Here is a 13,450-nt window from a genome sequence, read left to right as displayed (position 1 = left end):
CTATACAGACGTTTCGTTTTTGGAAGATTTTAAAATTGAAGTTCTTGTCAGTCCAGCACTGACTGATTCTCTGATAATAAAGTAAAATGCAGACATCCCAATCAGGTACAGCTTTATTTCAAAGTTTAGGTATGCCCATCAGCAGCCCAACAGCAACCCAATTACATTTCCCCTCCAGAACACAGACTTCAACATGAAACTGTAGCACATCATGTTGTCTAAATACAATGAATTGCAAATAGGAAAAGGTGAAAAGAAAAAAAAGAAAGAATCAGAAACTGACCTCATCCACTCAAAATCTGCCAGTGGCCAGTAAACCTAAAACTTCAGGATGTAGTTTTAGCATCACACTAACCTTAGTGCTGGCCCTTACTTGAGACAGAGACAGTTCAAGGACAGAGAAAAAGCTGTATGTATATATCACATATGGTGGAAAAATACTACTAAGCAGTAAGTCAGTGATTTTGAAACAAGTAACAAAAAACAACACGTTTTGAAAATGGGCCTAAGGAAAAACTGGAGGTGCATTCTTAAATGCTACAGTATTTACATGCATGTGTGGAAGCAGATGTTCTACAGAGATGGAGACGTGCTGACAAATATCAGAGCCTGTCCAGTATGATTTGAGAGAATTATCACCGCTGCGGCACTTCTGCTTCCACTGCTAAAACAAAATCATTGTACGTGGTTTTGGGGGTAAATGCTGTATAAAAGGAGCCACAATATGTTTTATTCTTCTGCTCCCTTGAATGCAGACATTTTTTGCATGTTGACATCTGGTTTGATGTTATAACAGAAACCAGGGCAGGAAAAGGCACTTAAAAGTGTGGATGTCTCTTCGATTTCCTGGCAGTCCGGTCTTAAGCCTTAAAAAATGAAAAGGTCAGCTGGTTGTCTCCCTGCAAGCTTCGAGTCCTCCAAAAGAAAAAATGGGGACTCTGAAAGAGACACTGAGTCATTTGAAGATCAGAAAGTAAAAAATAAAATAAAAAGAAATAATAAGAGTCCAGGTTAATGATGTACTTTGAGAGACTTACAAATAAAAATAGATCTTCTGATCTCTGTGATGTGGCTCTAGCCCTCGATAGAGACCTCTGGAACAATGTGTGCATTCAGCGCCGTCTCCACTGGCATCTCCTGTTGATAGTATTGACAAGACAATGTCAACTAACAACTAATAACATTAAGCTATCGCTCATCTCTGAATACCTTAGAAAAGCCATACTGGAAATGTCTCATTTTTAACTTTAATTCTACTCAGTAAATTTACAATGCTCCTTAAAAAAAAAAAGTATTACCACTGAACTGAGCTGCACAGACTCCACAGAGATTTCCATCTGACATTCCACATCACGGATTTCTGACTTTGACGCTTCTGACTGCCTGTCCAGACATTTTGACTCTGCGGCATCCTGTAAAGGAAGAGAGAGAGAAAAACTAAGGGAAGTTCCCAAAATATATGCTTAAGAAGACAGCGTTCCATACAAAGCTACAGTATGTGAATGTTAAGAAAGTATAATTACCGTGTGTTCTGCAGGTGCAGCAGCAGGTTCAAACTCAGAAGTTGTCACATCCACGGAGTCTGTTTGGGCACCCAAAGTGTCATTCACGGATAAGATTTCCTAAATGCCACAGAAGAAGGGTATGTTAGATGGCTAAACAAATTGAGCTTCTGAATGAAACACAGTAAAATCCTCCTGCCCATTCCATTGAACAGACTAAAAGAGAAAAATTACTTACAATGAAAATAATGCATCAGGATGGAACCAGCTACCCAAATAATTTAAAACTCAAGTTCAATACACTCCAACTGGGCACAATTTTAAATAAAGGAAGAAAGCATCCTTGTGACATGGTGTTCAAATGTAACAACAGGAACAACGGCAGTTTTTCTGTCTTTATCATGAACATTATACTGCAGGTTTTTGAGCAACTGCTCATAATAATTAACAAAAAAACCCAGAATAATTTTAACGTTTTTTTAAAAAAAAAAATCCTTGTATTATAATTTAATGTATCATTTTAACCATATATTTTTATGTTCTTATTCCTTATTTGTTTAATTCTGTAGTCTCAAGTGTGTAGATACGATTTCAAGAAAGACTTAAATCGGACCCTAAATGTCCACAGTCTGAAAATCTAATTTCATTACCTGGAACTACACTTAATTTAGCATCACGCTATAATAATACTACTACAGTACATAAGCATTTAAATATTTACTACAAGATACATTTAAACTGCACTCCAGCAATGAGATTGCTTCATATGATGGAGAAACATATCCCCACCTTCTTTACCATAAATAACACCCAGGATTAGTCTATAAATGTTTGCCTTTCCTTCTTGTGTCAGTCACTTGTAAGCCTCCTTTAATTTCAGTTAATTTATTTGACCTGATCAGCCTTCAGTGATTTTCTGAACGGTTCATATGTACACTGGTAAATTCCTGTTTGCTTAGCTGTCACCTGCTGGACAGCAGCAGACTCAGTGGCAACTTCTACTGCCGAGACGGATTCTGTCACAACAAACTCATCAACTGCTGTGGCATCAATCAGCATTGCCACAGCATCCTGAATGTCAAAGGAGAACAAGATAAGAGAGAAAACTGTTCTTGTAAAATAATTAAAATAATGGTTTTTAGCATATGAGCAGTACATTTCTGTATTGAGGATTACATTTAAAATCTTTTTACCTCTTTGGGTTTAGCCTCTTGTGCTGTAGCCTCAGGGCTGGTGTCAGGTACCTTGTGAAACACAGGTGCTGATGTCATTGCTATGTCATATATGGAGATTGTACTTTTTTTTCCATGCAAAAGCTGCCAAATAATCTAAAACACAAGTAATAAGGGAATTTCTACTTTACTTTTTTATCGACAGAGAGGGAAAAATACTCACTGCAGCCGCCTCCACAGAATCAACAGGAGTGTGCTGATGTAAACAAACAAAAAAACAAACAGGACAGAGTGTATCTTTAGTCTTTGCTATTAAATTTTGGAAAAAAAAAAACCTTACCCTTGTGATCGTTTGTTCTGCTTATGACAAACCTTTCATTAATATATAGGACACATGCTATACAAACAGAAGATGGCTGCAAAATGTGAAAAAGTCAATGTATTCTTGTAAAGACTAAAAACACAAAAAGAGAAGAAGAAAGTATTTTCATCAGGTGTCACCTCTGTTTTTATAGCAGTCTCAGAAGGGACTTCGGGTGCATTCTCCTCCGCCAACACCTCTTTACCATCTTCAGCAGCTGGGGTTGTAGGACTGACAGCCGCTTCAGTCACTCGTTCGCTCTCAGGTACATCTGTGACAACCTCCACCACTGATTCAGCAACAGTCTCTGTAACCACCTTGCCCAGAGGAGGCTCTCCTTCAGCAGAAACTTGGCCACCGCTAACTGCATCTCCCACTGTTTTTTCAGAGGCTCGTGTCACAGGCTCTGGTACGGCAATATCTTCTGTGGCAGCCACCTCCACTTCGACCTCAGTCACAGCACCTTTCTCTGCCAGGGCCTCAGCTTCTTCCGGTCTCTCACATTTATCCTCTGTCTCCATGTGCAAAATCAACACAGAGCACATTAAAAAACATAAAACACGACACCGGAGAGAAGAAACAGTGACTCTTGTTTTTTTTTTTTGTCAGTTTAAAGAGTACAGTTCATACAGAACAAAAGTACATTTACTTAAAATATACCATCATTTTTGTCGTTATGATGATGCAATTTTAATGTCAAGACATGTTTTACCTCCTGCGTCTCAGTTTTTATGATCGCAGAATCAACTGTGTGAATCTGGAAAGGAACCAAGAAAAGGACACTTAACAGCCAACTTTCATTATGAATGACTGACAACTGAATTAATCAGAACACGGTTAAAGGTTAAATCTATCACATTTATCATAATGTTTACTCCTGCAGTTCAAATGAATAGTTACAACTGCAGTGTGTATGATATATAAAAAGCCCGAATAACTGTAATCTTGGGTTGTTTTGATTCCCATTTTCTCATTTCTCAGTTCATTTATATCGTTCGTATATTAAGCTGTTTGCAGATCAATGAAACTGTAAAGAAAAATATGATTCTTTTCTCTGAAAACTTTTGTTCTTGAGCCAGATTGTGATCTGAGTGCTTGCATAAGAGGAAATTGTCCTGAAGGAAAAAGCGTAGCTGCTATTTATTCGATGTGAGGCTTAAGTCACAGGAGTTTTCAACACCTTTCTGTTGAAAGAATTGTTTCTTGTTCAGTGACTGCTGCCATGAACTTGTAAAATATGAGTGGAAACTGTGCGTCAGACTGTTTTTATGCATGCCATCATTTCTGCAACTGTTTAGGAGTCAGCAAAACCAGCACATACACAGATCTATGTGTCTGTAAAATGTAAACTTTGTATTTAATCTATGCATTTTACTTTTTAAACTATAAATTTTTGCAACTAATTAACAAAACCAGTGTGCTGTATTTGTCTATTAAAAGTTGACAGAGCATGTTTGTGTGAAAAATGCCTCCAGGGGGACCTTTAACCTAAGAATTCCATTTCCATGATGTGCCAATTCTTTTAGCTCCCACTGAAGAAAAATGTTCTATAGTATCTACATAAGCAGCTCAAAAATCAAAGTCTAGCTCACTTGTAAATCATCAAGTTCAGCTTTTGTTCAACTGTTACATGATTAGTCTGCTTCTGGCTTAGCCTAAAGATACAACACACTAGTGTTTGGTTTAAATGGAGACAAAAGAGGGTGTATGTGAATAAAAATACACATTTGATTTACCTCAGTTTCAGAGGCAGCAACCACTGAAGCTTCAGATGAGGGTGTGACCTATGAGCACAAGAGGTTAAAGAGTTTATTCACATGAAAATACACATGCTTCATCCAACAAAACAGAGTGTAGATGGAAAAAAAGAACATAACCTGAAAAAAGGCACTCTGGGATACGTTAACAAGTATATCAGGCAGTTAAAAATATGTGCCTCTTGTTGCACTGGAGCCAGTATTGACTTTTTAAAGGTTGAGCTTTGGGAGGGGCACACACCCATATGCAGCAGTACTAAAAATGTGCCCAGAGCCAAATAATCTTCTATAAAACGGTTCATGTGGCAGATCTGTAGCTGTGATGGGCCTGAGGATAAACTGCAGCTCGAGTCTTTTCTGTACCCAAAAATGGAAATATTTACCAAAATTAGAAGTGGAATTTGGACTGGCTTTCTAAACAAACACAAACACAAACATACGCACTCCCCTTACACTTTGTGTGAGCATAGCTGTAGCTGGGCAATTACAGGGGTATTACAACCCAATGCCATGAAAAACAGTTATTCCCTCTTTTTGCTTCCCTCTGTATAATCCTGCAACAGAAAACACATTCACATCATGAAATCTGTGTTCTCCCTCAAATCCTTTCAATACAAAACTACTAAAATTTTAAATATTAAAAATGTTTGGTTCCATCTTTTTATTATAAACTACATACTGTGAACATGTTGCCACTGGAAAAACAATCAGATATTTTTAATACTGAAATGTGTATGTTTACCAAAATACAATAAATGTCTTGCAGTTTACACTGATTTGCAACCATTTATTATTCACATCACAATATTGTTATATTACTCATAGGCGCGGTTATTTTCCAGACAATGATTCACCAAACAGCTCACATAGTGATAGAATTCATCCATATTTTTCCATCTTGCAGCCATGCTGCCAATGGCCAGTGGCACACCAACTGTGCAACCAAGTGTGTTGAGCTATAGTGACAATCACAGAGAGCGGCGTATAAATATTTTAAATCTTCATAGTCTGACTCAATTATTTAGTCTGTCTTGTGCCAGTTCTTCTTCAATATAGGGCAAAGTCTACTGCAGGCTGTTAATCAGCAATATGAGTGTTTTTTTTGTCCAGAATCACTCAAACTGATCTATTTGGACATTGAGTGACACACGACAACCTGATAACATTCAAAGATATCTTACTACCTCCACGTTTTTCTCCATCCTCCAGGTACTGTCATTTCTTTAACTTTAAAATTTTTTTTATTTCATTAAAAAATAATTTTGTACATTATACATTGCTAAGTGTATAATTATGTCCTTAAAGAAACAGATGCATGCTCATGAATTCTGAATGTATCTATTGAAAATACAAGGGAACTGGCACCGGTTTTTGGAGGTCGCCATGTTGCCCCGCCCGAAATGGACATCGTGTTTCCTTCTAATTTATATATGTGGCTAGAGACTGGCCACATATGTCGTACGCTAAAGACAGAGGAGAAAAAGAACTCGTATTGGTTTGTGCACCTTCAAGGCAAATTTTAATTCATATTTCTATCTTCAGACTCAAGATATGAAGAATCGTACCTATCTTTTACCTCTTTAGAAGGGGTCCCCTCCACCAAAGAAGCGACAAGATGACCTGCATAAAATGTCAGACTTCTTTCTCATCTCAAGCCTCATCTCCTGAACTGGCCAGCACTCAAACGCTCAAAAATGTGCATTTTTATGTGTGCAGATATTATAATTACTTATTGTCAGCAGATTAGATGTTTGACCCTACTGTCTTTGGCCAGGTACTGTCAATAAGCCAGGTAAACAACAACAGCAGCTGGTTGTAGACCAATATTATCCAAGTAATGTCCAACAACAAGTCCAACAATCATAGATCCACTTCAAACAAAATTCCACTAACAGTGGCAAATACAGCAATGCTAACGAACAGAGAAGTTCATGTTCATGCTAACTCACCTCAGAATCATTATCATCAGAGAGGAGTGAGCTTCAAGTCATATCGGACTCCTTTTACTGCCTCCTCCACAGTAAACAGACATAGGCACCAGCAGAGGTAAACAGGGAACTGACAGCCTATGCTCACTACAGATGATCTACTGCCAGAGTTGTTTGTCCTACAGTGGCTACCATAGCTAGGATTATGCATTTGAACTGGGAGAGGTAAGAAAACAGAATTCAGATGACTTCAGTCTCCATTTTACTGACATCTAGTTGTGAGATTTTGAACACAGTAACTTTAACAATTTTTTATTTAACTCTGATAGATTATCAACCTAGCCTCTGAGGAAAGAAAGCAGTGGTTGCACAGTGTCTATACATGCCGAACAATTTCTTCCAGCAACAAAACAGCAAGTACTAAATGGATTTGCACAAAGATCAAATTCAACAGTCTTTCTAAATCAATTAGAAATGATTCATAACAGATAATTTTTATTTTTTGGAACTGTGAACTATGCAAAACATCACTAGTGATGGAACGAAAACATGAAGTTAGAATTGAGCATAATAGGTGCATTTACAGGGGATGGGATATTTGTATGTACAATATTTTCTTCATTTTAAAGGTCAAACTACACACATATACAGACACACTTCAAACAGACAAATTTCCTCCCAGCATTGAATTAAATATTCAGTATTCTCCAGCTCTCAGCCCACCCAGCAAAGAATCAATTAGACATGGAACATGTAAAGGTTCAAATCACACGAGTTCATAAGGGATCAAGCTGACACAGAATACTAACAGAAGTGAGGAGAAGCAGCATGCAGAAAGGAAAGGAAAGAAAATGAGAAGGAGAAGAGAAAAGGCAGAAGAGAATGAGAAATAGTCATAAAGAAAGTGGTGAGAGGCTAGAAAGTGTAGAGGCAGAGCAGATTTATGAGGAAAAGAGGGGTAGCAGATTGGACAGGAGAGGAGTGGAAGAACATAGGAGAGGAAGCAGGTACAAAATGTTCAGCCTACACAGAGGGTGAGTTGCACTGACTGTTGCTTCAGGCCACAAAAATGTAAATGCACTCAGTCAGTCTGTAGAATCCGCTGTGAGTTTATACTTTCTGCAGCCACATCCAGAGGTGGTGGGGCGCCTCTTGGGCCCAAGGGGCACCTGAGTTAAAGCCCCATTAAACCTCTTGGTCAGTCAGCTGACCAACTGTCACCATCTGTGGACTTGTGATGTTACAGATAAAAGTCATAGTTTTAACAGTGCAAGTGAAAAAGTTGTCTGCGAACAAACGTTGATAAATCTCAACAGAATAACTTGCAAATTGTCTCAAAATGTAAAAAAGTTCATAATATAGACATTAAATATTACATTATTAGAATGACAGTCAATGATGATACATTTAAAATTTTGCATAAATGTCCAGTTTTTGTTATCTGACCTGAATCTGGCATGGTGAATGGAAGCAAAGTCCTGAGACAGTGGAAATGACCACAGCACTACAGTATAACTACACAATGGCAGGCAGTCATTCTGTAGAGATGTCTGTATGCTGCCTGTAAGGTTCAGTGGGCATAACCCATAGAGGGTTTACAAATAGAACTCCTAACTGAATGGCACAAGTGAAGTGAATAAGATGGACCCACTGGAAAACTGGGAAACAGTGTAACTCTGAGTGAAGTCTTAACAAAAGGCCATGCTATAAATACTGTAGCACTGCCTCTCTCCTCTTATTTTAGGCTAGGCACACATGTGAGCATATACATGTACACCATTGGTTGTTATCTATCCAGACATTTTTTTAAAACTGCTTATCTAACTAGGGTAGAGTAGGGCTGAAATCTAGCCCAGTTAATACTGGGGAAAAGGTTTTGCTCAGTTGCTGGAAGAGAAGCCGCACAGATTTGCATGCATGCGCAATTTACTGACTAAAACAGAACATCCTGTTCACAAAATATGTGCAAGATGGCTACAAGGCACAAAGCTCAACTTACAATTTAAAACTGCAAATAGTAAATTATAGATGAGCTAGAAACAATGTTGAGAAAACATTACTGCATAGAGGAAAACTGCAGAAAAAATTGCAACTATTTAAAATTAACTGACAACAGCCATCCATATACTGTAAGCTTTTTAATTGTATCCACAATCTTCTCTGACTCAAAACCACATTATGTGATGGCAAAGATAAAACGAATGCACACGATGTAACGTTTTAAAGATTTTCTCACAACACGATAGTAACCAAAAACAAGTAACTGATAACAAACTCAATATCTGTGATAACAAATAAGCCTGTTCAAAAAACAACAACAACAAAAAACATGCATGCTCAGAGTCACTATTTTGTTTTAGTGTAGGTGATAATGGCCATTTAAAAAGTTGTTCCCAGTGTTTCAGTCTCTCTCCTACTTTCCACCTTTTTGCTAAATAGAACATGTTGTTCCCTTCGCTTCACTACCTCCAACAATTCCAGCTCCCTTTTCCCATAAGGCCCCAAACACAGCAAATACTATTTGACCTGGCAACATCAGAGAAATAGAGAGAAACCATCTACAAAAACAGCCTGTTTCCATATAATCTCATACAAACAATATGTAATTTTGATCCTAGTGACATTCATTTAAAGGAAGCATTCATTCACCTATGAGTGGACCTCATTCACTCATATGTCCATAGAACTATATTTCTGATGAAACGTGCACACTGGTAAATTTGATTCTTACTGCAACTTACCAGGCTTGTAGAAGATGTTGACAGTTGCTGATTGCTAAAGCCCCATTCACTCAGACCTAGAGATTTGTCAGCAGCTCCCAGACAACTGCTGGCCTGTAGGGAAATCTGTGTGTTCTGCAACCAGTTGGCAAATGGTTGCTGGCAATGGCAAAGAGGTATATGGTGCTCGACCAAGATTGTTTTAGTCCCTAGCAGATTGTCAAAGCTACTAGCAGTGTGCATGGAAAACGATCACTTGTTTGTAAACTACTCACCAAGCAGTAGTGAAACTAAAAAGTACAACACAACCCATTCACCTTTATAGTAAAAGTTTTAGAATTAGCAACCTCCAGAAATCACTTTCCAGGTCGTTAAACACAAATTTCACCCAAAGTTGCCAGAGGGTCTCGAGGGCTTTGTGACTGAAGCTTAATGTATAATGTCTGACGTTAAAACCAGAAAAGACAAACGATCAATCTTTCCCTAAGGTGGGATAGCTGCAGTAGCGGAGGCAGTGATCCCCATGCCGGGTGAAACATTAGAACTGTTGACTCTGGCATGCGAAATGTTGGAAATATTTGTAGACATGATTTAAGTTTAGATTTCTGCATACAGAGGCACATGGGAGACTTATGGCTGCGATATCTGTTTCTTACCTCAGTTATTGGTTCTGTTTCAGGAATCTTGGGTTCAGGCTCTTGCACTACATTAGCTTCAACTGTAGAGGGCTTCACTGATGGAGTCTCAACAGCTCGTGCTTCTACAGTGACAGGTGTTGGGATTTCAATCTCAGCTGTCACTGGAGTCTGCTCCAACAACACAACCTCAGACTCTGGTGCCTGTACTTCATCTGGAATGGGCTTTGCAACAGGTTCTGCTTTTGGTTCTAGTTTGGGAGTTTCTACAGTAGGAACAGCAGCAGGAATGGACCGTGAGATCTTTTCTGGAGCAGGAACAGGAGCTGGAGGTGGAGCTTTAGCCGCTTTTTTTGTGGTTCCTGCAGGGGGTGCACTCACTGCAATCCCCCGGCTGGCTTTCACCGGCGGATTGGCAGCATGTTGTTCTTCAAGTGCTCTTCTCTGGGCTTGCTGCAGGGCAGGAAAGACACAATAACATCTGATTACCGTTCTGATAGTAGTATGAGAGGCATTATTTAAGTTTTTGGGCATACAGTTATCTTAACCCTGACATGTAGTTGGCTCATGATAACATGAACTGATATTTTCTCTCAAAAAAGTGATATTTGGAAAATACAAAGTTTGCGAACATTTGCCTTTCCAAGCAAAACAAAAGTGACACTTCATTTATAATGGCTTCAAAGACATGTTCAGTATGTAAAACAAGATAATAAAAGATAAAAGTGAAATACAAAGAAAGGCAAATGACAGTGTATGAGGTATAGATGTTCTTGAGGCTTTATCGTGTTCAGATACTGATGTTATTGTCACTTTAGCACCCAGGAATACCAGGCATGCCATACCAGCCATGTCCAACATATTTTTTAGCTTTGGACAAAACCCCCTCAGGCTTTGATGGAGGTTTTAGTAGTACAGACCACTAGAGGGAGGGGGAAACTGGGAGTAGACACAGCAAAGCTAGTTAGATAATGGGAGCTAATTAGTTGAATCAGACCGGTCCTGACAGGTTTGGTGAAGCGGGAACGGAAACCGTGCGAGTCAGCAGCACTGATGGGTGCCCCGCGGGCCAGACAGTGGGGCTAATCACATCATAATCAGGTTATAATCAGGTTACAATCACTCCCTGAAAATGCTTTTGTTAGGCTGAAGGCCAGTAAGGTATTCGCAGTGCTGCACCCATGCTGTAAGCCAAAAGCTCATGTGTATGAAAGCGCATATATCTCTGAGTATCTAGCTAGACACAATCAAAACAACTTCTGATTTTTGCCCATAAATCACCTGTAAACATCCCTATGACAAAGTAATACATTGTTTCTAATGATAAAACGTTTTAACCATATTTCTCAGTCTTTGTGAAACTGACACACATATGCACACATACAAAGGCATATGTGACCTGAGTATCATTCAGCTATATGTCTGAAAGTTCCAAAAACACGTTCGCTTCCTGTGCTCTGATACCTCTGAGGTAAAGCAATGATAAAATTGAATTGTGAATGACTTTAAGGGTCATTTTCATCTGTCACTGCCAGACTGTGGAAGAATGAGAGAGACAGAGTCCACTCTGGCTAAAGTGGGGCAAGACATTCCTTCAGTCAACACATTACCAAATACAGATGTGTGGTGTTCAGAGTCATGCACTGGTCAGCCAGCCAGAAGCTTAAGTTTGGTGGGGGTTAGGGGCAGAGGCAATGAGGAAGGATGCCAGAAGAAGTCTGCACTGAAAAGGCTTACCAGAGCTGGATGACTGGGCTTCAACAGTGTATCAGTGCATGCTTTTATTTTTTAGTTGTTGTTGTTGTTTTTATTAATATACATTGTTAATGATTAAACATATGCTAAAGAACAGTATTGGGTTATGGAGTATGGCGTCATTGATCTCCCTCCACACCCACCCCTCCAACACACACACACACACACACACACACACACACACACACCTTTTCTGTCACACCCCTTTTCCTCTGGGCACTGAATGTTGAAAAGTTACATGTCTCCAGTCATTCGGCTGAATTAGCGTACAACTGGCAAAGCGAATTCATCATACTGAATTACAAAGAGCAGCACTGTATTGAAGTACACTGTGTACTGCACTGCATTGTGTGGCTTACTGTATTTTTGGTCCAGAACATGAAAAACAGGCAAGTGGTCATTTCGTAGTATATTTAAAAAATACTAGAAAATGGAACTTATCGCATTTTATGATAAGAAATTCAAGATGTGCATAAACGTTTAATCTCTATCCGTAACCTTAACAGAGCGCACCGAGAACATCCATTGCGCACAGGAGCTGAGCACAAAATCAACAATTTCTCTGTCTCTTTCTTCTAATATAGAAACCAGAAGCATGCTCGTCAAAATTAAAAATATGTGTGAAATTTATATGTTATTTATTTAGGTCCAGTTTTGGTACCTTTTTGGTACGGTCTTTTGTCGTTGCCAGATTTTACGCACGGGTTACGGAGCGTCTGAGAGAAGCAACGACAAAGTGGAAATCTGCCAAACAATCACCAAACTGACTTAAGTATAACAAAAATAAAATAATGTGCAAAAAAGGAAAGAAAATGTAAACGAAATTTGTTTTACAATTTAAGCACTCGCTTCATTCATTTTTTCACAGAGGCAAAAAGGCGTATTTTACATTTAAATCCATGTTTTTGCAGACCATTATTTTACAGTGAATTGAACAAAGAAATCCCATAATACTCTATACTTAATTTAAGAATAAACGCCTGACGTGCGCATGCCACCACTTACCACCCTTCTCATACGACGCTTGTTCTTCTTTCTCTTGCTGGGCATCTTGGTGCGTGCTGAGGAGAACGAGGATAAACCAAAGAAATGGAACAAGCAGAGAGGCAGAGTGAACAAAGTGGATGTTTATAAAGCCGACTGTCTTTCTGTTACCTCTGTACCGAACCTATAGGAGGACTTGGATGAAAGATAGGGGCGTGGAGAAAGAGAGAGGAAAGAGAGAGAGCGCGCGCGCACGAGAGCTCAGTCAGTTGTTTGTATTGGAGTTGGTCTGCCTAGCTGGATGTCGAGTTCTGTTATGTAACCACTCCATCAAAGCAGAGAGAGAGAGAGGTGCGAGGTTGTGCGGTGCCACACCCCCTCCTCTCGATTTGTTAGAAATACTTTGACGCAAATGGGAACACCGACGCACTTGATCTATAGTTTTCTGTCCTGTGAGACTTTTAATGTGTCGCTTCTGGAACAGAACATAAACATAAAAAGAACAAAAAACATCAACAATCATTATAACCTAAAAGCCATATTTGTTGACAGAACAACCACAAGAGGAAAATACAGTCAGGCTTGTGCAGAAAACAGTGAAAACAGCCTCTGTCAGTCTTTTTTGAATACATTAAA

The 13,450-nt window shown here is 39.0% G+C and overlaps 1 protein-coding gene across 3 annotated transcripts; it reads right to left on the bottom strand.

Moving 5' to 3' along the window:
- Positions 1–95: 95 nt before the first annotated feature.
- LOC147317767 (uncharacterized) lies at positions 96–13,135 on the bottom strand. 3 transcript variants are annotated; one of them, XM_086315079.1, is made up of 12 exons: positions 12,986–13,135; positions 12,836–12,891; positions 10,097–10,528; positions 4,772–4,819; positions 3,748–3,792; positions 3,176–3,550; positions 2,898–2,930; positions 2,696–2,746; positions 2,469–2,573; positions 1,524–1,622; positions 1,299–1,412; positions 96–1,137 (listed from the first exon to the last, which is right to left on the bottom strand). In XM_086315079.1, the coding sequence occupies exons 2-12, from the start codon at positions 12,878–12,880 to the stop codon at positions 1,075–1,077; spliced, it is 1,410 nt and encodes a 469-aa protein (XP_086171205.1). In that variant the 5' UTR covers positions 12,881–12,891; positions 12,986–13,135; the 3' UTR covers positions 96–1,074. The 3 variants fall into 3 exon arrangements, with proteins under 3 accessions (XP_086171205.1, XP_086171204.1, XP_086171206.1); XM_086315078.1 differs by having other exon boundaries at positions 96–938; positions 1,038–1,137; positions 12,836–13,127; XM_086315080.1 differs by lacking the exon at positions 2,469–2,573 and having other exon boundaries at positions 12,836–13,126.
- Between the last annotated feature and the right edge of the window lie 315 nt (positions 13,136–13,450).

The sequence above is a fragment of the Aulonocara sp. 'chitande type north' Nkhata Bay genome, linkage group LG12 (genome assembly GCF_057382095.1).
Source record: "Aulonocara sp. 'chitande type north' Nkhata Bay isolate Kocher_YH1m ecotype deep benthic linkage group LG12, A_spYH_male_GT1.1, whole genome shotgun sequence".
Classification (NCBI taxonomy): Eukaryota; Metazoa; Chordata; class Actinopteri; order Cichliformes; family Cichlidae; genus Aulonocara; species Aulonocara sp. 'chitande type north' Nkhata Bay.
Note: the sequence above shows the minus strand (reverse complement) of the source record. Positions and strands in the feature narration are given on the sequence as shown.